Genomic DNA, 24,654 nt, shown 5'->3' with positions numbered 1-24,654 from the left:
ATAGGTCTTGTCTGTTCTTGTATCAAATTGACTGCCAAACCTGTATATGATGTCTGATGTTTACAGCTTTAATCTTCCATGCACTTCCTCTTTGTAAAACAAATTTTTATTAGTTATAGTTTCAGATTACTCCCTACAGTCAAGAGCATTCATATTCTTAAAGTATATACTTTCAGTCATGATAATGTAGTTTTCTGCTGCTACTGTGTGTTTGCCTGCTACTATTTTTTCCATTTTTCTTTAATCCATCTATTTATTGTTTACCTCCCTAGATGTTTTAACATTTCTTTATTTTGTTCTATATATATCTCTTCTCTTTTAGTAAGTCCAAGCTCTTTTGATGTAGAAACGTTTAAGACTGGCTGGGTCCTCAGAAGAAATTGCTTCTCTTGATATCTGAATCAAAGTATTAATAAAATAATGCCTCCATAGTACATGATTTCCACAAGGTCCATTGTTGCTGTTGTTATTAATAGGAGACAATCATTGCATTTTCTCACATTCAAGTTTGTGTAAGTCCTTCGGGATGTATAGATGCCACAATATTATGTTACTGAATCAGGAAAACAAATCAAATTACAAGTTGTAGGCCAAGAAATCTTTTGCTTGGTTTAACTTTGTTGTTTCTATCCCTTTAAGTTTTAGTTGCCATATTCAGCAGATATTTTAGCTTTTACATCACTGATTAAATTAAGAGGCAAATTAATTTAAGGGCTCTGAATGTTCTTGATTGTCAGCAATTTGGATGCTTATTAAGTGGTATAAAGTATATTTAATTAAAGATTTATTGCTTCACATCCAATAGTAAAACATTTAGCATTTATGTCTTCTTAAATTTATTTATTACCACTTTTTCTGTAGTTCAAGAAGAAGAGTTTTAAAGGCAGCAAGCATGATTTCCTCATTCTGAAAGAATGACTAACCACTAATTGCACTGAACAGAGCCTTCCTCTTGCCTATCTTTTATAATTAGAAAAATGAATTGGCCCTTACAAAGTGTTATGTCTTTGCTTGTTCCTCATAAAAATATTATGTCGCCACTCACTATCTGTTTCAAAGGTTAAGAAAGACTGCCGATCAGAGGAGGGATCAGCTAGTCAATGCTAGAGATGGGGCTGGAGTTTAGGCTTCAAACTAAGTCACACACTGCTCTGAATCCTTTTTTTGTTGTTGTTGCTCTTTCTTCCCCAAATTAAAAATCTATCCTAGAACAACAGCAATCAGCCTTTTTCATACCTTCCAAAATAGTCCAGAAGGTGCAGCCACATAAACAAAAGCAGCCATAATAGAGAAGGCCACATAAACTGGCGTTTCTTGTGACAAAGCATGAGTGTATTGGTCTTTCCCCTTCTCCAACGCGTTTAGGAAAGTTAAGCCGTTATCCCCTGCCTTCACCTTCCCCACAAATCCTTTGGCTGTAAATACCGGGGAGGGGGGAGAAGGTGGAATTGGTGAAAACAAACCCCATGACATTTCTTTGAAGGCTCTTGGTGAGGAAGAAGAGAGCACACAGCAAGTCAGAAGGTGTGACTGCACCAGCTCCATTTTAAACCCAGAAGGAAAATCCTGGCAGTTGTAGATATTTTTCACTTTTTTATAGAACTATTTATATGGGAATAGAAAGAAGATATCACAGGCCCAACATGAGTTAAAAAAAAGTATCAGTGACTTCTCCCTCCTTGTTTTTGAAGCTGAGTAATTACAAAATAATGGGATATGCTGAGTACGATCAGGCCACAAGGATTTGGACATCCATCCCAAAACAGGCCGGCCTCTTCTACCTTTAGTAAAAGGAATTTGGGGGTTGACGTTTAAAGAAGCAAAAGCAGAACTGGAGATTTCTCCAGCTGATTTCTGTGGAGATGAATAAACCTCCTGGGGTTTATTTGCTTGTTTAGTAAGGTCACCAAGGCCTCCTGTTGAATCAACGGAAAACCACATCTACCGCAGGCCTCCCGGTTTCTGGATCCTGACTATTCCAGGGTAGGGATCCACGAATTTGTCTTCTGCTGCCTGGTATCACACCAAGCCCCACTCGCTGTGTTTTCAGGGTGCAATACAGAAGCGGCAAGGGGAATGTTCGGACACACTTCTTCCCCTGTGCTTGGCTGGTGGGAGCATGTGGACAGACATGCTAGGCTGAGCAATAATGGAGTCAGTGGAGTTTCCCTTGCTGGGCGGGAAGGGCCACAAGGGGTGCCACCACAGTTTGCCTGTGTGAGAAGATACTTTTTGGGTTTTTTTTATGGTTGTAGTGGGCACAGGTGCCCAGGCGCTGGCAGTGAGGGGCTGCAGGGTCGGCCTGTGAGGAGAGGCTGGGGCTGCCCCGAACCGGACACAGCTGGTTCCAGCCGACCCGCCGCAGGGCATGGCTCAGCCCCACAGCCAAGGTGGGGGGGCCTTGGGCGAAGTGTGTGTAAGATAAAGGGCAGAAAACGCTGGGCAGGCAGAGGAAGAGGGGGAAAAAGAAGAGCTGAGAAACAGCAGAGGAAAGACCAAGGTCAGAGGAGAAGGAGGTGCTCCATGGCGGAGCACATAATGCCTGAAGCCAGCAGAGAAGCGGGAGAGGGAGGGCACAGCCAAGAGGCACGTCTGTGCGCCGACCGTAACCCCCTCCTGTGCTGCTCCTGACCTTGCTGAAGGGACAGAGCGTGACCTGCGGCCATAACAAGGGGGAAGAGAGGAGCCTGGAGTGACACTGAGCCGGGGAAAGGGGAGAGGAACGGTGTGTTTTCATGTTCCTCTTCTCGCTTCCCAATACCCCAATCAGTAATTGAATATATCTGTTAATTGGCCACAAATTAATTTCCCCAAATCAAGTCTGTTTTGCCCATGAGGGTAATTGGTAAGTGATCTTCCTGTCTTTAGCTCAACGCGTGAGCTTTCTTGTTGCTGTTTTTTCCTATTTCCTCCTCCCATCTCACTGGGGAAGGGGGGACTGAGCGAGCGGCTGGGTGGGAGCTTGGCTACCAGCCAGGGCCAACACCACCACAGTCCAGCAAAACACAAGTTGTTTGTAAGCTTTGGGCTTAAGACTAAAGACAAACAACAACAACAAAAAGAAGTAAAGGAATTTAGGCTGTCAGTGTTCTCTTTGCATCACTGACATCGCTTGTCTGTGCTTCCTCTCCATACCTGTGCACTGAACTTCACGTCAGAAAGTTAGGAGACTTTCCCTTTTAAATCAGCTTAGTACTTTGCACATCTATAAAAAGACAGGTTGTATGAGACTGATTACACAGTTCTTTGAGTAAGAAAGCCTGTTTGATCTTTTGCAAAGTCAGTGAGACCTTGAGCTACTTAGGCTTTGCACAGTAATTTATAAGAGCATTGTTTCTAGAAGCTCACTAGAAAGATAATGCGTTTTAATCTGCAAATCATATCCAGGTTAATAAATACAAAGTAAGGTATACACCATCCCAAGTGAACAACTTCCATGCATCTGCCTATATCCTTTTCTTGTCAAACAAAAGGCATATCGTTCTTAAATCTGTTCAATATTAGATTTAATTCTTAAGAAACGCTTATTCTGTGAGAATCTAGGCATTGTGTCCTCAGCTCCTTTATTGTCTTGCCTGAAAGCATACATATGTACAACACAAACTTCAGAAGCTAATACAAAACACCTTACAAAAGACAGAGTTGTAAAGGATGATGAAAATGGTTACAAAAGAAACAAAGCAGGCATAATAGAAGTATTCTTTAAATAAAAAAAAGCAGCATTTATAGTGAAATTATAATACATGCCAAAATAAAAGTGTCTTTTAAACCACCAAGTATGTTTATGAATTGTATTACAGGTTTTTCCTCCCATTTTAAAACTAGAATTTGTTTTTGTATTTGTGTCCATTGTTAAAAATAAGTATTTTTACAGATGCATACAACGAGGAAAAGGGAACTCTGGCTTGAAATGAAGCCATTCAAGCATAAGTCAAGAGCAGAGAATGCATTAGGGTTTAAAATTTAAATACGTCCTACTTAAACTGAGAGGGTAACATTTTGTAAAAACAAGAACAGATCACCTAAAAACTAACAATGCAAGCCTTTTTTTCTTTTTTATAGTATCACATCAAAGTTACACAGAAGACCCCAGTGATCACTAGGGAATCTGCCACAGTCTAGTTTTTCCAATCCTATTAAGTCCATACTTCGTGGAATAATATGTCCCCCGTCTGCTGCAGGCCGAAAGTAAATGCGGTCAAACCTCATCTTGCACTTGTACTCTGCATCCAGGTTGGTATTGGAGTTGGTGTCCCAAGTATAACGGCAGTGTTGAGGTTTACCCAAAAACTCCCAGATATCCATAATGTTGTTAGGTAAGTTACCTAGTTTAGTAACCTGAAAGTAGAAGGCGGGGCGGGGGGGGGGAAATCCACAAGATGCTGAATTCAGACTTTACCTTCAAAAACAGAACTGAGTTGTCACAATATCACTTTTTCCTGCAAAACATGAGTTGTCAAAAACAAAGATATTGGAGATGTTTCTAAATTGTGGTATTTCTCAGGATACTCTAAAGAATGACCAGTTCCTGTAGTACTTTCTAAATCCAAAACATGTTACAAAATAAACGTTCAGCTCTGAAATTTTGAGGTATGGGGGTCAACACCATGTCCTCTGAAACAATGTCGTTCCACTTCACTGCAATGGAATTTCATGATAAGGAAAGATGAAACACTGACCTTTTAGTAATAATGCACAAATTTCACTTTTAATATCAGCAGCCAAAAATTATTTCTAATTATGTCGCGATGGGGAATTAATTTTAAACTCCCAAGATCGATTTCTCCAGAGCACCCTCTTCTTTCATTGATTCTACAAGCATTAACTCTGAGAATTGGAGAGTTGAGCAAATAAAGATCAAGTTCTCAAAATTCTCAAAATGAAACTCCATTGACTACCCCTGCATCTTCTCAGATATAAATATTGCCAATAAAGCATTTTGTTATTGCGGAGGGTGGGAAGCTTTTCATATACCTCACCTCAGCTATAACAAAGCCTCCGCATAGCAATGCCACAGCTTTTACTTAGTCATGCTTCCACTTTTTAAGAATAAATGTTGCTTATGCCTATTCTGCCTAGGCAGGTCATTTCTCACAAAAAACAGAAAAGCCTCAGAAGATTTTGTCAGAATACCTTCTCAAAATAACAAGGTCACTTATTTCTATTTACCTCACTGTCTCTGAGGTTTGTATCCCCTCCAAATATAACAGTGGTAGACTCAGGCTCCTTCTGCATTTTGTTTAACATTATTTGCAGTTGCTTCATACGCTCCTTGGAGTGATTTTTAGTGCTTTCCAGATGAGAGGTCATAAGGCAAAGTTCATTACCAGATATGCTTACCTGTGCATGAAACAAAGGCAATGTTACTATCCACACCATGATAAGAAGTTCAAAGACAAAAATCTAATCACAAAGTAAATTACTGAATGACAGACCTCTAGTTATTATTAGTTTTACATTGAAGAAAAGTGGCTTACAGGAGGATGACAGGCTTTTAGTTTTGTTTTCAGAGGTTATGAGACTTGAAAACAAGGCACGGGCAATAACTTACAGAAAAAAATTAGGTTTGTTAGTATCAAATGCAACTGGGTTTGTATGTTTGGACAAGAAGTTTTTCTGCTGTTTGAGATTGTTGTAGAGTAAAGCCAGTCCAGCCTTTCCTGGGATCTTTTGTTTTGAAGGCAGAAATACAGCTGTTTAGTACATACTGACTTACTCACATGCACAACCAAAAGGTTCCTCATCATGGAAGTTGTTGGAAAAGGTATTATCTCATGTTTCAGTAGCTTCACTCTTGGTTTCTTCAACATTATGACAGTGAAATAGCCATCTACGTTACCTAAAGAGGAACAGGGAAAGAAATGGTCGAGGATGTCTTCTGCTGTGCTATAAAGTAGTTAAGGTTCTGAAAGAGACCTTTTTACCATGATCTGGGAGAATCATGTTAATTTGTAATACGTACAAAGTCATTAGTTAAATGTTTCATAATTGCGCTCTGAATTTTTCAGGCTTTTTAAATGCAAATATTTAAGAAGTGACTTGTCTATGGCACTTTTCTGGCTACCCTTGTGTCCTGGTTTCAGCTGGGATATAGTTAACTGTCTTCCTAGTAGCTGGTACAGTGCTGTGTTTTGAGTTCAGTATGCGAAGAATGTTGATAACACTGATGTTTTCAGTTGTTGCTCAGTAGTGTTTAGACTAGTCAAGGATTTTTCAGCTTCTCATGCCCAGCCAGCGAGAAAGCTGGAGGGTCACAAGAAGTTGGCACAGGACACAACCAGGGCACCTGACCCAAACTGGCCAACAGTGTATTCCATACCATGGGACGTCCCATCTAGTTTAGGAACTGGGAAGTGGGGGCAGGGGAATCGCTGCTCGGGGACTGGCTGGGTGTCGGTTGGCGGGTGGTGAGCAATTGCCCTGCGCATCATTTGTACATTCCAATCCTTTTATTACTACTGTTGTCATTTTATTAGTGTTATCATTATCATTATTAGTTTCTTCTTTTCTGTTCTATTAAACCATTCTTATCTCAACCCACGAGTTCTACTGCTTTTTCCCGATTTTCTCCCCCATCCCACTGGATGGGGGCGAGTGAGTGAGCGGCTGCGTGGTGCTTAGTTGCTGGCTGGGGTTAAACCACGACACCTTGCTATCAGTCTTTCAAAATGCAGAAAAAAGAAAAATGAAACCACCAAGCAAGCAAGCTTTTTACATGCATAATTTGCATCAAACTATATCCTGATATCAAAACACAGAAAGTAATTTAAGTGCTTTCTTCTTCACTTTACTCTTTTCAGTCCTACAAACAGCCTGAGATTTTGGCAAGGGAGACAGAATAAAACTGAACTTAATTTTCCGGTTTCTGTCTTTAGAAACTGAGGGTTATTTCTTACCTGGAATAATAGTGTAACTGCCTGCTCTCATCTGTAGAAGACAGAGCTGTGGTGGGATGACCTCTTGTAAAAACACAACATCTGGATTGTATCTGAAATTGGCAAGACAAGATTTTAAATTAACTACTGAAAGGTAGTAAATTAACTACTGAGGCCAAAGGGAACAGGGTCAGCAACTTCAGTTGCACCTTGTCCTCGTCTTCCTAGATATTGTAACAATCTGTTTTTTTAAAAAAGGAAAAAACTCTCTCCATCATATTTAGTAGCATGTAGACACATCACCATTGTTAAAAGGGACGAAACAATTATTATTATGGACGTGGAACTGACATGGTAATAAAATGCATGACTTCCTTATACCTTCATCTTGCAAACATTTACACAGGTTTCATATACTACATACACGAGGAATTCAACTGCAAAGCAGCTTTGGAACATGTTCTGCAACATCTAAGTTCTCCAGGACATTCCAACCACCACCTCATTCCCTCACAACAGATCCCCGTGGGTAACCTGCCATCCATTTTCTCCAGTCTCAACAATGACAAGCTCTTTTATTTCTTAGAGCTGTGCAATCACTAACAGTTCATGTGGGGCAGCAATCCTGAAAATGCTGACATGACTTTACAGCTGTCCCTATTTTTGCTACACTGCTGAATAGCCCTGCTCTGTGCAGGTGAAGGACAAACCAAAGGCCTTATTTACAGAAGAAAAATACTGTCACCACAGATTAATAAAATCAAGTGATAATTGATTTAGTTAAGGAGTTTCTGCTGTTTCAAGAGAAACTTAAATTACCACTTGTTTAAATCGTTTCATTTACACTGATAAGTTACTGTGTTAAGATAAATCAGTTTAGGTAATAGTTAAATTGCTCATAAATATATTCATGGGAGGCTTCCACTGGTGGAACTATAAAAGGTAATCACAGATTCTATTGCTTTCATCTTACCTTGCACATTTTCTTTTTTGACAGACAAGTTACAGTAACAGCAAGGGAGCCACTTTTCACATTCCACTAAAAAAATCTTTTTTGTTGTTTCAAAGTTTGCTCTAATGTGAAGTTATTCAATACTACTGGAATGAGACAAACAAGTTTCTTGCAGTTTTACCCTTCTCTCATGTACAGGATGGAAGTATGAAGTATGCTCTTGATGTATGACTGCAACTTGAACAATATTGTTCATTATAAAAAAGCTTTTTGAAGTAGCCATCACAAAATATTTAACCTTTGGGATGCTGCATAGGTTCACACCTCTTCCAACCAGTATATCAACTTTTATTCAGCTACTTAGGATTTATAAAGTGATTGTATTGTTGCATCAACATTAAGACAATTTGGGCATGAAGAGTTGTAAATATCTAAACCAAGAAGTTTGCTTTTTCCTTTAAAGCTGGGTACATGACAATACAAAGATAAAGCTATACTTACAATGCCAGGTAAGAACAGATTCCTCTAACTCGTTCTTTTAGATTTCCTAGATCCAGCCCAGCAATGTTCCAGGTTATCAGTGAGAAGCTGCTGTCATCTTCTTGTTGCCTCGAGTCTGCACTATTGACACCGGCATTACTAGTAGTTGCATCTGCTGTGAGGTCAATACTAAAGAGAGAGTTTACTCGTTTGTCAACATGCATAACACTATTCTTCTTGCAATTACCACCCTTATCTTCTAAAGGAAAATGTTCTAGACCCATCACAACTTACAGGTAGCCACCTAAAACTTTCCCAACAAATAAGTTAACATGTACTGATCTCAACATAACTTAAAAGCACAGTAACTAAAACATACAGACCTCAATCATACAGAGCCTTAGTACACAGATGAAGTGTTTTTTCCTCCTCCTTATAGACACAAGATAACATTTACTATTCCAATTTAAGTTCATCAGATGGCGACCAATGCAATCTAAAGCACTTGAGTAATTTAACTCTTTCCCCATGAGATTGACAGGCTGTGTATATTAGTTTTTGAAACATTTTCCAGCACATTAGACACAAAGCACTGCAGCCTGGACTTGCTTTTATATGCCCACCTTTGCAGTACAGCTGAGATTCTTCCAATTGCCAAATCCCTGGGGTACGTACATGTGCAAACTCACTCTGTGACGAACTGATGGTCCTTTTCTTTGGGAACATTCACCCCAAATCCCACCTCAAAAACACAGGCCAGGCCTGTCTACCCAGTTGATTTGACAGTATTGCTTAGCCTTTATCAAAGTTTGAGTACCAAGCCTAGTAACTGTTTGGGGACTGTGTTGCTAAAGAGAACCAGACTCTACCTGCTAACACATGGTTGTACTGGTTTTGGCTGGGATGGAGTTATTTTTCTTCATAGCAGCTCATATGGTGCTGTGTTTTGGACTTGTGACCAAAACAGTGCTGATAACACAGGGATGTGTTCGTGGTTCCTGAGCAGTGCTCACCCAGAGCCAAGGGCTGTTCTGCTTCTCACCCCACCCCACCCCACCAGCGAGGAGGCTGGGGGGGCACAAGGAGCTGGGAGGGGACACAGCCGGGACAGCTGACCCCCACTGACCATATATATATATATATGATATTCCATGCCATACGACATCATGCTCAGCGTATAAATCTGGGGGAAGAAGAAGGAAGGGGGGACGTTGGGAGCGATGGCATTTGTCTTCCCAAGTCACCATTAGGCATGATGGAGCCCTGCTGTCCTGGAGATGGCTGAACACCTGCCTGCCCGTGGGAAGTGGGGAATGAATTCCTCGTTTTGCTTTGCTTGTGTGCGTGGCTTCTGCTTTACCTATTAAACTGTCTTTATCTCAACCCATGGGTTTTCTCACTTTCACCCTTCCGATTCTCTCCCCCATCTCACGGGGGAGAATAAGTGGCTTTGTGGGGCTGAGCTGCCCAGCTGGGTTAAACCACCACACTGATACAATGTAAATTCCTTGAGTAAAGGGAAAGTCTGTAACAAAATACATTAAATAGTATAGCTAAGACTAGCTATAGTCTTATAGCTATACAAAAGCTATATACAAAAGCTATATACAGCTTGTATATATACAAGCTGTATTTTGGCAAAGTTGCGATAGTAGAGTTTTGTTTTTAAACACAAAATTTGTATGCACACATGAAAATAGAGCCTGGAACCAAAACAAATCTATTCCCTAGAACTTTGTACTGGTTTTGTACTTGGTGCAGCACAAACAACATAAGATTCCGCTACCATGCACATGAGATTTAACCTGAACAGAAAAAGAAAAGCAGACAAAGGAGGTGAAGCTAAGTGATATTTAAGTAGGTAAATAACGTGGTCTATGTCTCCAATATTTCCACTTTGACTTTTTATATTTATACTGTAACCTGAGGGACTATGAGATGAAATATGAAAGTCCGTGTGGTCTGCAGTGATCTTCCCCTGACTGGGAGGTCTCCACACAGTCCTCCCTCCCAACACATCCTGCATACAGCAGGTCAAGACAGTGCCCACAGTGCAAAGACAGACAGAGGCTGGAAAAGAAAAAGGTGCTGCCAATTTGATGCAGATCTATTCTGACTCATCATGGACTACCTAGAGACCAACGCTAATGTTCAGTAGGCTTGCATTTTTTCATACACACATATCAAGCAAAACCAGGTACGCTGTTATCAACTACAGCTTACTCATAACTAGAAAGATCATAAGGGCTCTTCTATATAACATGCAAGCCTATAATAAATAGGTCTATAGGCAAAAAGCTTCCCTCAGGACTGTGAAGGGCAAGGATCTGTAAAAGTTCAATACCTTTGGTATACCCTATGGGTAGGCCATGAGATGATCTGTGTATGCAAGACCCAGATCTTAGAGCCTAACCTCCACAGGTACGTTTAACAAGGTATGCACAGGCATGTCAATTTTATTTATAGAAATACAAACACACGTACATCTAGTACATGACATACACACACAGTTTACATGTACACAAATGTGTGTGCGTGTACAGTAAAATCTGCCTATGTATCGCTGCACGAGACAAGACAATAAAAAGGAAATGACTCTGTCCCTTCCCCGAAAGGCTCACTACCTGCTAGCCCAGAGGAAGGCGGCTGAAGCATCTGCAGAGGGCAAGTGCAGCCCGCAAGCCTGACAGCCTCTCAAGAGGAGCGGGCGATTCCCCTCGAAGGGGGCAGCCTCGGGAAACGAGGAGAACCAGTGTGGAAATGCGAAGAACGGAACCCACCTGCCCCACCACACGTCAGCAGAGGCGCGAAGTCAGGCGGAGAGAGCGAGTGCTGCTCCCCTGGCAGGCGGGGGGGGGGGGCACAGGGGGGGCCCCCCGCACCTTCCAGCGGAGGGGAACCGGCCCGCATGCGGGGAGGAGGGCAGAGGCACCGCTCCCCTCGCCCCCGATCCGCCTCCTCCCGTCACCTCCCCCCGGCCCGGGGGTCACCTACCAGCTCCCGGGCCCCGCGCAGGCCGGCGGCAGCCCGCCTGCCGCCTCCTCCTTCTTCTCCAACGGCGGGTCGAAATAGGCGTTCAGGGCCCTCTGAAACACAGAGGCAGATGGCGGGGAAGGGGAAGGGGAAGGGGAAGAAGGGGAAGGGGCAGCCCCCCGCCCCCGCCGCCGGGCGTACCTGCATGTGCCAGCCGTTGCCGGCCAAGAAGCTGCGCGCCACCGCCGCGTCGCTGCTGGTGATGGCGGCGAACTCGGAGCACAGCACCTTCCTCCGCTTGGCCAGGTGTGACTCTTCCTCCTCCTCCTCCTCCTCATCCGCTGCCTCCGGAGGGCACCGGGCCGCCTCATCCACCCCCTCCTCCGCCGGCACGGCCGCCTCCTCCATGGCTCCCCCGCCGCAGGGCGCTGCGGGCGGAAGGCGGCGGGGAGCTCCGCCCGCCGGGGTTGCCGTTCCGGGGCGCGGGCGGCCGTCGGCGGGAAGGGCGATATGGGGTTCACGGTGGAGAGCCTGAGGGAGGCCATGAAGTACATGGTGGAGTCGCAGGGCTTCGACCGGGTGCTCCGCAAGGTACGGGCGGGCCGCAGGGGAGAGGGCGGGCGGGCGTCCCGCCGGCGGCTGGCCGTTAGCGGCAGCCGCTGACTGGAGAGACGGCGGTTCGGCCGGCCAGGCGGGGCTGCTCGTTTAAAAAAAGCCGGTTTCCCTTTTTTTTCACTCTCTCGGAATGAAAGGCTGAGGTAAAGGCTGAGGTGCGTGTCCTCAGGCGCGGTCTCCTGCGCCTCAGTGCTCCGTGGGTTTCCACACGAGGGCTGGTATAAAGAGCTGCGTTTGGCTGGTACGGCTCTGAGGTAACGCTGCGTCAGGATCAATAAAGGTTGAATTGAGGTGTTGCCGTGTTGTCTTCAGCTTTGTAGCGTGTAGCTGCTGTGTAGGGTGGTCCTGTGGAGCAGTTTCAGTGTCCTCGTTAGATTTCGCAACGCTAGAATTCTCCATTTAATTTCTATTTGTGTAACTGTGATACGGAGTGACGCTGCAAATATATCTAAGAAAACCAACCATGTCAAAATCTGTATGTTTTGCACCCTACACGAGCAAATGTAATATTGGAAGCGGTGCTTTCATTGACAGTTCCACGATCCGATACATTTAATAGAAAGTAACTATTTGTAAAGCAACTCTTATACTCTCTTGTTTCCCCAAGACGTTTTGGTCTTGTATAGAAAAAGTATAGAGCTTTAAGTTTAAGAAGTTCACTTATTTATAGAGTCTAATTAGTTCTTAGTCACCTCTTCACTGTAGTAACTTCCCTCTACCTTAAAATCCTACTAAATGGAGAGCCAATGTAGTGTTTCAGCTCATAAAGGTAACTGGCTGGAAGTGAGCCGTGGGAGACAGGCTTCCTGCCTTGCTCTGGAATACTTCTAGGCTTCTTCTGCAATCTCCTCTTAAAATTATGCTGCTGTGAACATAATCATAATATCAAAGTACAGTTTTGTTTGAATTTAAAGTATCTGCTGTTTTTCTGGGAGACACCTGAAGCCTTTCTTACCATAACTAAATATGAGTCAAGTTTTTTCCTGTTCTGGAAAAGACAGATTTTAGTGTGAAACTTTTCAGTTCCAGCATCAGACTTAGTTTCTGGTTTAATTCCAGTGTGGTATCTATGTAGGGCTTAACGACTGTGGGTTTGAAAGCCCCTTCTCCAAAGAAGTAGAGCATCGCAGTAGTGGTTGGAAGCTGAAGCAGCATACTGTTCACGGAGGCAGACGCGTGGGAGGACAGGCACAGAAGGGCTGTGAGAAGTACAAACACAGCTCTACCTGTGGAAGTCCTGGAAGTGTTCAAATACTGAACCGTTTTCGTCAAGGAGAGCAGGCAGCTAGTGCCAGATCAGAGCAATGACAAATGAAATGAGATGCTTTCCTCTCCTGGCTGATGGATTGGAGCACTCCCTGACAGTAGTGGAAGCCATCTGCTCCCAGTGTCAAGCGTCCGTGAAGTCCTCATTAGAAATTCTGTCAGAAACTTAGGCCTCCAGTCAGTACAGCACAGCATGCCTGGTTTAGGACTCAGGATTTTCATTGATCAAGGTGCTATTTTCTATATTAGGACACTGGCTCAGTGATTTCCCCTCTGCTTAATTGCAGCTTTTTCCGTTTGTAGACAGACTGTGTACTTGTCCCTGTTTTGGCTGGGATAGAGTTAATTTTCTTTCCAGTAACTGGTATAGTGCTGTGTTTTGGATTCAGTATGAGAAGAATGTTGATAACACACCGATGTTTTCAAGTGGTGCTAAGCAGTGTTTATGCCAAGTCAAGGATTTTTCAGCTTCTCATGCCTAGCCAGCAAGAAGGCTGGAGGGGCACAAGAAATTGGGAGGGGACACAGCCAGGACAGCTGACCCAGACTGGCCAAAGGGGTATTCCATACCATGTGACGTCATGCCCAGTATATAAACTGGGGGGAGTTGGCAGGGGTGGGTGTGGGGTGGATCGCTGCTCAGGAACTAACTGGGCATCGGTCAGCAAGTGGTTAGCAATTGCATTGTACATCACTTGTTTTGTATATTCCGATCCTTTTATTATTGTTGTTGTTGTCATTTTATTATTGTTATTATTATTTTCTTCCTTTCTGTCCTATTAAACTGTTCTTATCTCAACCCACAAGTTTTACTTTTTTGTTTCCCCCCCTAATTCTCTCCCCCATCCCACAGGGTGGGGGCGAAGTGAGCAAGTGGCTGCGTGGTATACTTAGTTGCTGGCTGGGGTTAAACCACGACAGTACTACATCATCATTTATCTTAGTATCGTTTCTCTGCAAAATTTGGATAAAATTTGGCCTATCAGAAAGGGGCATGGGCTGAAACTGAGCTCTTACACTGCATTATAAATAAGGAATAGTGAAACTGGAGACACTTCAATCTTAATTCCTTCTAAGATTAAAAAGATTTAAGTCAACTCAGCTGATACGGTATGGAAACATATAAGTTAAAAAAAAAACTTTCTAAAAAAATTAGAAAATTAGTAGGAATTATAATAAATATTATGCCCACATTTCACTTGTGACAGTCTAAAGGTACTTCAGAGTCTTAGTTGTAGGTGTAAATATATATGCTGAACTTACCCCAGTTTTGCACCTGCTTTCAGATTTTGAATATAGTGCTACTAACTGAAGAAACTTGAAAAAAAGATTTTAAAAGACTGAATTGCAGTAACTTCTTGGTCTCAAAAATCCAGCTTCTTGCGTTGGCTACAGGGGGAAGCATGGTACCATAGATGTACTGTAATTTTCTATTTAACACCCATGGGCTGGAATAAAAGTGTATATGCAAATCACGATGCTGTAATACAGTGTGATACAGTCTTGGATACTTCTACCAAGGAATATGAATTTCAGTTCAGGGAGGCCTATCTGATTAGCATTTCCAGTGCTCATTTCAAAATACTGATTTTTACTGAGATTGCTCTAGTATAATGATTAATGAATTACTGTCAGTCTCGTTTCCATTTTGTGAGCTAACAAATACACTTTCACAGCTATGGTACGCACAGATAGAGCAGTTTTGTGTTTCCTCTAATCTGGCTTCTCAGTTACAGATTAAAGCAAAAGGAAGACTGAAGAATGTTGTCTCCTAAGCAATTCCTGAGAGCATAGCAAGTATTGAAGTTTTGTTAAGCTGTCAGTTTAAATATTTATCTGCAGTAGAAATACAATTTTTTCTAAGGCAACAATCTTCTGCTCAAAATTTATGGAAATACCTAATGTGACAGTTGAATTCCTGTATTTTCCATCTTTTAATTTGTCTCATGAGTCCAGAATTAAACAAGATTTACTTTCCATTTGATTCAGGGCAGTATTCAGTGTTGGTACTATTGTCAGTAAGCTGTTTATTCCTTTTTTGGTCATACAGATGAAACTTCTGTCTGCAACTCCTGGAAAAGTTGTTTGTGAAATGAAAGTAGAGGAGGAGCATACAAACAGAGGTGGCACCTTACATGGAGGCTTGACAGCCACACTTGTGGATGTGGTGTCAACAACAGCGTTGCTGAACACAGAAAGAGCAGTGCCTGGGGTCAGTGTGGACATGAACATCACGTAGGTATCATCCACCATGTTTACCAGAACATACTAACTTCTCTTCCCCTAATACGGTATTGGTTCCATTGTACTTTGTTTCTATGCTGTAGTACTCACCTCTTTGGTTTCAGAACTCTTGTCTTGATAAATTAAGGGGGGACTGTATTTGGGGATATTGCCATTTGATTGCAAAATTCGAGTTGGACTGACTTAAGCTTTTATTTGCTACACACGTTTAAGAGACAGTTCCCATTCGTTCATAGAATGTAAAGGGATATTGATATGTAGTAAATTTTAGTCTTATGAAATTGGCTCAACTTCTGTCTTCACTTGCGAAGATGTGTCAGAGTGTGTCCTTAAACACCAAGATCTAGGGTAAGCAGCTTTTTATAAACCCTTTTTTAGTATTAGTCCAAAAAATGTTAGAACAGGAAAAATATTAAACCAGGAAACAGTTCAGGTCTGTTGTATGCTTATATAGAGGGTGAATTACAGATTGAATCAGAATTTCTCAGTGGAGGAAGATTGCTTTGTTCTAGGTCATTTAAAGGTAGTTTTATACTTAGAATAGTTCTTCCTGTAATGCAAATTTAAAGCACAGTGTCTTTAAAAAAAAAAAAGAAAAAGTTGTTCTGAAACCTTCTTTGATCATGCTATTATAGCTTGTCAACTTTGATTCATTACTTTTAATGAAGAGATTATGATTGATTGGAACTTAAGTAATCCTACTTGGAATAACTAACACAGAGCATTAAAAATCTTGGAAAAGTAAACCCTCATCAAAACTGTCTTAAAAAAAAAAAAAAAAAGCTCTAAAAGTGTGGGGGGAGTGATCTATATCTTTACCAGGTTCCCTCCTTTCCCCCCCCGCCCAGCACCTTCCGATTTCTCCACTGAGGAGTGGGACTGGAGCATCTATTTAAGCTTTATACTACCACTGTGATAACTAGGAAACTACTGGAAATGAAAACCTGAAATTCTCCTATGATTATGTTTTTCTCCCTACAGTAGTATAGCAAGAGGCTAAAACCTGAATTATTTACACTGTCAAGTATGCCTAGCCAATTACATAAGGGCTAAAATCGTAAGAAAGTTCTCTCTCCAGAGGTGATCCAAAATGATTGCATAGCATAACCTTTAGGAAATGTTATGTGAAGCAATATTAATAGCTTTGTTTAACCCAGACTACTGCTTTTATTGAACAAGTGATACTGGATGTCAAATACTAGTATCATACAACTTCTTCCTTTTTCGGAAGGAACTTTTTAAAAAATTGGCATGAGGAAACTATTTCGGTAATGGAAAGAACAGAGAAACTTTTTTTTTTTTTAATCACAAGAGGATCAGCAGCAGCCTCTGAGAACAAAACAAGTCTGAAACCCTGCCCCCTGTCAACTAATGGGACTTGTGCTACATCAGCATTAGGCCATTAGGCGTTACTGACGTCCTTTTGACATGGTGTCATGTATAAAAATGGACTGCTTGATGAAATTTTTCTCAGTAAGATTTATATCCAGTAATTATACATTCTCCTCTGTAATTCTAACATTTGAATATTGTTCCCTTACCTCAGATCATGGTTGGATCATGTTCCTCCTAATTCTTCCCAGGTTTTTTGTGGGGGAATTTCTTCCTGTTCCCTGGAGAGTGTGTTTTAAAAGCACACCCTCCTACTCATGTAAATAAAACCAGAGAGTTATCTAATGAACGGAAACAGCATTAAACCTGGGAAGTTTGGAGGCCTCCCAGATTTCCATGATTCTTCTCTGACCAGGGTATGGGAAGCAGTTAACCTATGCTGAGGTTCTATACAGAAATGACCTTCTGGAGCCTTTGTAACAAACAGAGACATTTTGCAGCTGAGCCAGCCAGACTGGTTTAGAAAGGCTTTAGGGAGCCAGCAGTGGCTGGAATAGGACTTGTAGCTGAACTTGTAGCTGAGGTCTTTGATACCTAATTGCTTGTGTTCCAAAATGGACTGTTCCTCAGAACCAAGCCAATGGGTTTCTTTCTGTCCTCCATTTTCTCAGAGAACTCTTATAGTGAATTACCACTGCAGTACGCAGAGGAACTCAAGGACTTTAAGAAGTGGGGATTTGCAAGCAAGTGTTAGATGTGTCTTTATTACTCACATTTGCTAACTCCCTTCATGATAATCTAAAATGCAGGAATATTATTGGATTTGTGCTCTGTACAGCCTCTTACCTGTTCATTTTGTTCTTCATTAAAGATACACTTCTGCTGCAAAGATTGGAGAAGAGATACTGATTACAGCTCAGATTTTGAAGCAAGGAAGAAATATTGCATTTGCCAGTGTGGATTTAACAAATAAGGCAACAGGAAAGTTAATTGCACAAGGTAGACATACAAAGTATCTAGGAAATTAATATAAGAAAGTAATTTTAAAAATAATAATGTTGGGCTTAAGAATCCTATACAGAATGATTTTCTCATTTATGCAATAAGACATCATCTGCACAAAGTTGTGATAGTCTATATAAAATGAATTTATCTCACTCCCATAACGAACGAATTTCTTAATTACCACCAAAATTGCTACAAGCCTAAAATTAGTGCCTATTTTGGGACGAACAACATGATAGCATGGGGATGCATCTGGCTTTTTTTGGTCAAGATAGCAGAAGGGAAGAGCCTTTGTACAAGCCATATGGTTTACCAGCATGACAGTGTTCTAAGAGATCTCTGTTTTCTTTGCCTGTGGTGTCATCATGTGACAAAGCAACCCTGTCTTCAGGCCTGTCACAGTCACGTTCAAACAACACTATACACGCTCACAAACTAAACTGCTTGTTCTGTAAGATGGTCATACAGACTTCCTATAACATAGTGTGAAACTGGTTTGAAAGCGTAAAGCAGGCTAATACAAAATGTGATTTACTGTAACATTCAAAAGTATTCAATAAAGTTTTCTGAAACTATCTTTTTAAAGATTATTTAATAGTTTTGTAATCTCTTTGCACTGAGTAAAAGCTTGCCAGCATGGAGTGGCTGAGAGAGGGTGCAGTGGAACCCTTGTACGCAAGTTCACCTGAGTTTTCATTATCTCCCTGCGATTCCTGAATGTGACAATGCACTTACTTACATCATCAGGGCTTTTCACCTCTACCTACCTGAAGTTCTGGCTATATTTGTTTAAAAATCATCAGCTGAGAGTTAAAGATGTATCAGAATAAATTTGGTGAGCCTTTCGTCAGGCTAAGGCTGTAGATTGTCTGACTTGGGTTGAATGTGGTAGAGTTAAGCTGCTTTTCATCAGCTGAAGACTTGTCTCCTCATGCACTGTTGGGGACAGGTTTAACTGCTTTCTCCAAACTGATGACACATGATGCTTGGCAAGGCTATCACACTGTAAAAAAAAAAAAACTGATGCAAGTTTACGTAAACCATGACCTTAGTTTTTCTTCTCTAGCGGGAGATTGGAAAAAGTTAATCTACATTAGTAAAGGGCATGCCTAATTCTTTTTCTCATGGGAGTTGACTCGTTGTTTTCAGTGATTTGAATTTTGTGATTAAATGTGCAGTTAGGGCTTTTGTTGTGCATTCCTAAACCTAAATAAATAATTTCCAATGAGTTAAGTGACCTGTTCATGCAGACTGATTTTCAATATGAAGTTGAACAAGTTTACTAATACATCAGCAATCTTTCCAAAATTACTTTCAAACAAGTGATATAGCTGATAATTTACCCTTCAGTAGAAGTTTTCTAAAAAAAAAAAAACAAAACCAACAAACCTACAGTGGGCTCAGGCTATCAGCATGTATTTTTGCTGCAAGTTTAGAACAGTTGTTTGTGCTATATACATTCTCAACAAAAGCTTTTTCTGTGAGACTGTCTCAGAAGCATACGTGGCTTACATGCCTGTGGCTAGTTGAAGTTTTAATAGTAGCATCCTCTCTTCCACAGTACGTTCGTAATTATTTTTTCCCCAGTACTTGCACTCATGCTCAGAATCATCCCTGAATCTCACTTATAGAAACACAATGCTTTGCTAAAGCAGTTCTGTGAAGATACGTATTACAGGAGCAACCTTTTTTGTTTACATCTTTGCTCAGCAGAACTATATGCATCACTGCATTAAATTCTCACTGTACAGCTTCCTCTGCCTGGAGCTCTACTGAGTCTTAAGCATCTCCAGCTCCTCTGCAGTTACTGGCATGAGCAGACAGAAAGAATCCACCATAGCATGCGGACACACCTAGTGGGTTTAGCAATTCTGTTCTGGTTGTCTTCCTATTAACATGTTCTGGCATCTCCAGTCATCTTTTTTTCTCATTCTTAAGTTTACCCCTTTACTTCCAGAGGTCACCCATGTAGTAGACTGTGAGGAAAAAGAAGTGAGGATTAAAACTGCTCCCCCAACTACTATAAACCCACCCCCCTTCACTGGAACACGAGTGTGATTTCAACTATTATCTGAAGTAAAAAGGCAGAGGGTGAGAATGAAGGAGGTGCCAAATTCAATACGTGCCAAAAATTGGGAACACTCTCAGCTCTGCGTGCTGGCACAACTCTGTGTAACTGTCCCACTGCAACTTAACATGACTTCCCTCAATCAAAGCTGGCTGCGTCAGGAACCTACTATAGTTAACTGGTCTCATTCTATCACTTAGCATTCATCGTATCTACATAATTACAACTGAAAAGCATCCAGGCAAATTAAGAGTGGCAAACCTCAACACCAGAAACAACAGTATCCTCCTGTTCCCGTTCGAGCCTGGCAAGGACTGTTGCAGACCGAGAGGGAAATGGAAAAAAAAAAAACCCTCCCTGACGTAACAAGTGAATTCTCTGCTCCCTTGTAACAGACTATTCACCACAGTATTTTAGTGCTGCCCAATTAATAAGAGGGACATCATTAATACGCAGGCCAGTTATTTTGAAGTGGTTCATTAAACTGATTATTTTAAGACAACCTTGTCTGTTATCCCTCCACCAGCAGCAGCATGTGTAACTCTTAATTTATTTCACAACTAACTTAGGCTTTGAGATGATCTTAGAAGGAATTGTCGCAGTTGAGCTTGCTTGGCTTTGGGAATAAACTGTCAAACATCAGACTTACTTAATATTTGGAAGTGTTCGTTACTAACTTCACCCTAACCTACATGTTGAAAAATCTGTTATCTTACCTCAGCTGAATCTCAAAGGAAATAATGGAAGAAAATTACCATAATAAGGACAAATGGTACATGGTTCCACCTGGCATCAGAACAAACATCTCCTGTGGGGCTGACCTGGTTCCATCACTGCAGATTTACATATAATTCCCTTACAAGCAAGCAAATAAAGTGACCTGATGAGATCATCTTGAGTCTTGGTAGTACACCAGATTACATATCCAATAACCGACAGGCATCTGTAAGCTCCATATCTTACAGCTGCAAATGAGACTGTCGTTCCCATATTGTGCTGCTTGGGGTTTCTTTTTTCTAGTCTTTTTTTTTTAAACATACCAAACACCTACACCATACTCCTTGATGTCTAAAGGTCTGTCCTTACAGAGCGCCACACGTAGCAGTACGTGACATGTTGTGGAACAGTTTGTTTCTATCAGTGAAAGTAACTGCAGCTTCCCACTTCGTGCCAATATTGGTCAGCCAAGACTTTCATGCTGTTTTCATGTTACTGCTATTGCAGGAACGCATTCAGACTGACACCCAGGCATTTGCACAGTGGTAGAACTGTGCATTACAAATCCCTTGAGAAAATGAGGAATCAGAACAGAATCGTTCCCACTGGCATTTAAGAGTCCAGATACTAATCAGGGCAAATACCGATCACAGATTAAGGTGCCGTGAGAAGGGATTTAGTCATTAAGGATTCCAGCTCTCGGGAAGAGGCAACTTGTCAGCGATAAAACAGTGGGGAGGAGAGGGTAAGGAAGGACATCACTGCTGAAACAGGCGTTAAACTATCAGGACTCCTTGTTACTCTTTCAGGTTGAGCCACCTGTCACAGGGGTCTCCTGGCTGAGCTGCTTCACCCAGGTTACTCTGCCAATTTAATTACAAACTAGTTGGTTTACAATTCTCAAACTGGCAAGCATTGCCACCTAAAGGGGATGGGGGCGGGGGGGGGAATTAGGCTGTTAAGTAACTGTTCTGAACAGCAGTTCAATTCTGTTCAGCTTCATTGACTGGCTCCGAGCCACTGCCAGGGCGTACGGAAGAATTTCCAACTGCGTTTTATCACTAACCAACCATTTTAGAATCCTCTATCTGCAGAAACCATTTAGCCAGTAGAAAGAAACCTCAAAACCTCACTGTCCAAAGGAATGAAGAAAAAAGTATTTTGATTCCTATTTTGCTACTTAAGAGTTCAGAAATGACACAGTGACAGTTATTACCTTTGTGATTCTGCAATGCATTCACTGAACGACTGTGGTGACCAGATCCCCTGGTCCCAAGCTGCCATGATTGTGGGACACTGCAGCATATACAGCTCTCACCTAAACCAGAGTAAATTACCTGCAAGCTCTAATCAAACAAGACACATTGGCTGTCCTCCAGAAAAAACACCAAACTACTGTTGTTCACCAAAACAGTACCTGGGGCTGTACCACTGCAGTAAGAATCTGGATCTTTGATTTCTTTTGCTTAAAAGCAGCAGCTGCTCGAACAGATTTCAAGAGTCCAGGAAAGCAGCTTGTAGAGTGTGTGCTCTAGCATACACTAATTGTGCTCATATTAAGGGACCTTTCCATATGTAAATCCCTTCCAAGCAGAACTAGGTCATAGATATCTTCAGCCCTAAAAAGCATTTCAGTCAGCCATGCAGAACAGAAATGCTGCTTATCACAGAAATGCTTCAGTTAACCTGTAGAGGTGATGCACCCCTCCACAGCATCAGCACTGTAGTCAGCCTTGTGAGCCCCCACCTGCAGTGCACAAACCAGAAAGCGCAGCATCTCCTACCGTAGGTGGAACTGCAGTTTCCTCCTCCTATTTCTGACAGGAGAGAGTTCATCTGTACTCCAAGAACACCGCAACAGGGAAGATCTAAACACCAAACTAATGCAAAGCACACAGCCCCTGTGCGCTACAGCAGGGAAAGAGCTAAGGGACCTTCCAGTTGCAGTGTAGAGGCTCACTTGCTCACTCTGAGCTTTTTAACTCACAGTCATGCTGAGCTCCTGCAGTGAAGTAGCCTAACATGTACAGAAGACACCTACAAGCTGAGGCCTTGCTCTCACAACACCCGCATGGCACCAAGTAGTACAGGTGCAAACGAAGGCCAAACCTATACACAGAAATGTCCTTTTTGTGTGCTAATGATAATAAGGGACAAGTAGTAATACTGGCCTTATGGTTTGGGAAAGAGTGATTTATATGTAAAGATTACCAAAATGAAAAATTCCTCAAAAGGAATTCTAGAATAAACACCACTCGCTAGTCCCATGCCTCAAACAGCCATGCTAAACTTTTTTTCCCTTTTGTAAAACACTATTAAAACCCTTTATCTCATTACTTCATTCCGGAAAGCTGTTCCAGAATCTGTAGGCTTATACAACTTCTGATTTTCCTGCTGCTAACCACAAAACTAAAAATGGAAGAAGCTTCTCCAGGTCAATAAAGTAAAACAGCAACTAAGTAAACTCACACCACATGTGTCTCTGCTTAGTAAATGTAGTCTAGCAATTCTTGACTTTAACAACTGTCATCCTAGTGGCAGGAACCTTAACATAACCTTAAATGAAGCCTGTAGCAGTCCACTAGAATAATCTCACACTTAAGGAGCAAAAAACCCTTAAGTGACCATTTTTACTGTTCAACCCCCAGAGATCCAGATTTAACATGAGATGGGTGTTCATTAACTGCAAGTCACCTAATGACTCAGCACATGACAAGTACAAGAAAATCCAGCATTCTCCCGGCAGCAAAACAGAAACAGGCAGGGAAGGACACCTGTAGACCTCACAAGCTGGAAGTATGTACAAGGAGCAGGATTTCATGGCACTTGTATGGGGTTTTAAAGGGATTTTAAAACTAATACATCATGCCTTAATGTGTCAACAAAAAGATGTGGATATTCGCAAGGACCAGAGCACTTACACGTAGTGAAAACTGATCCTCTGCTTGTTTTGTATTTTGCAAATACAGATCAAGTAGATCTTTCAGGGATTTAATTTTTTAAGAGGTCTAGAAAATTTAAACTGGCAAAGTTACCATCTTTCCACCAGCTTTGTTCCTCATAGGCTTAACCTTCTGCTATGCAAAAAAAATCAACTTGTAGCAAGAGATCAGTACCTTGATCTAAAGCTTTCAATGCACCAAGATTAAGTTTCTACTTTGAGTAGCCATTTTTTTCTTTTTTTAAAGAGAAACACTGAATAATCCCAATGTGTTTCTAGTACTTGATGTATCGCTTAGCACAGCAATTTTAGTGGAATGGAATAGCTTTCGAGAAGCAATTTATGCTTTGTTTGAGACAGATGTGACAAAGGGCATCAACTGCCAACTAGCTACAGGCCTATTACATTTGTACAATGCTTGTACAAGCTGTTCTGTCCATCTTGCCATATTTTTGTTAACACTTGTGCAGCTGAAGAAGCTTGAAGTGTGAAGGGAAACTATGCAGCCATGTATAGGCAATGACACTTAAGTTTCTCCTCATCATCTGGGAAGCACCTGACACAAGCTTCCCTTCACCAGACACTTCATTTAGATGCAAGAGATTGAATGGGCCTCTCTCTACTTCATTTTGCTGCCTCCACATTTATCCCGGCCCCATTCACACTTGCCAAGTTCACATGACAAATCCTCAAACAATAGCCTGGTAAAACTGCCATATTCAGGCAAGATATTGAGCGTATTTCAATCCTTGGTATTAGCATATCCAAAGAAGCCACACGAACAGCTGACAGCAGGTAGTAACGAAAATTCTTCTCCTATAAAAAGAGGCCTTTTTGTATTTACAAACAGCTTCACTGAACAAACTAATAAGGTTTACACAGTCACAAACTCTGCTTTGTAAACATTAGTTTTCTGAAATAAAACCTACACTCTGAAGTTAAGAAAGCCTACCAAAAAGCCACTAAGGTGATATAAAGAGGGCCTGAAACCAAAAGCTGGATATTGTGAACAGCTTCCATTCACTTCTGGAGGGCATTTTGCTGAAGTAACTTAACAGAAGAATATTCCGAGATTGAACTAGAAGCTCCATTGAGGAGGAGTGGGACAATTTCAAGTTTAATCTTTTCCCTCAAAAGTCATCCTGTTTAGGTGGAGAAAGAGACACCTTTCAAAGATGCCAAATGA

The 24,654-nt window shown here is 41.6% G+C and overlaps 1 protein-coding gene across 2 annotated transcripts; it reads right to left on the bottom strand.

Annotated features, from left to right (window-relative positions):
* Positions 1 to 3,489: 3,489 nt before the first annotated feature.
* TDP2 (tyrosyl-DNA phosphodiesterase 2) lies at positions 3,490 to 11,833 on the bottom strand. Of its 2 annotated transcripts, XM_069778842.1 has the most exons (7): positions 11,482 to 11,720; positions 11,302 to 11,393; positions 8,329 to 8,496; positions 6,897 to 6,988; positions 5,721 to 5,839; positions 5,170 to 5,340; positions 3,490 to 4,338 (listed from the first exon to the last, which is right to left on the bottom strand). In XM_069778842.1, the coding sequence occupies exons 1-7, from the start codon at positions 11,686 to 11,688 to the stop codon at positions 4,057 to 4,059; spliced, it is 1,131 nt and encodes a 376-aa protein (XP_069634943.1). In that variant the 5' UTR covers positions 11,689 to 11,720; the 3' UTR covers positions 3,490 to 4,056. The 2 variants fall into 2 exon arrangements, with proteins under 2 accessions (XP_069634943.1, XP_069634942.1); XM_069778841.1 differs by lacking the exon at positions 11,302 to 11,393 and having other exon boundaries at positions 11,482 to 11,833.
* Between the last annotated feature and the right edge of the window lie 12,821 nt (positions 11,834 to 24,654).

The sequence above is a fragment of the Haliaeetus albicilla genome, chromosome 3, assembly GCF_947461875.1.
Source record: "Haliaeetus albicilla chromosome 3, bHalAlb1.1, whole genome shotgun sequence".
Classification (NCBI taxonomy): domain Eukaryota; kingdom Metazoa; phylum Chordata; class Aves; order Accipitriformes; family Accipitridae; genus Haliaeetus; species Haliaeetus albicilla.
This window is presented reverse-complemented; position numbering and strand designations above follow the sequence as displayed.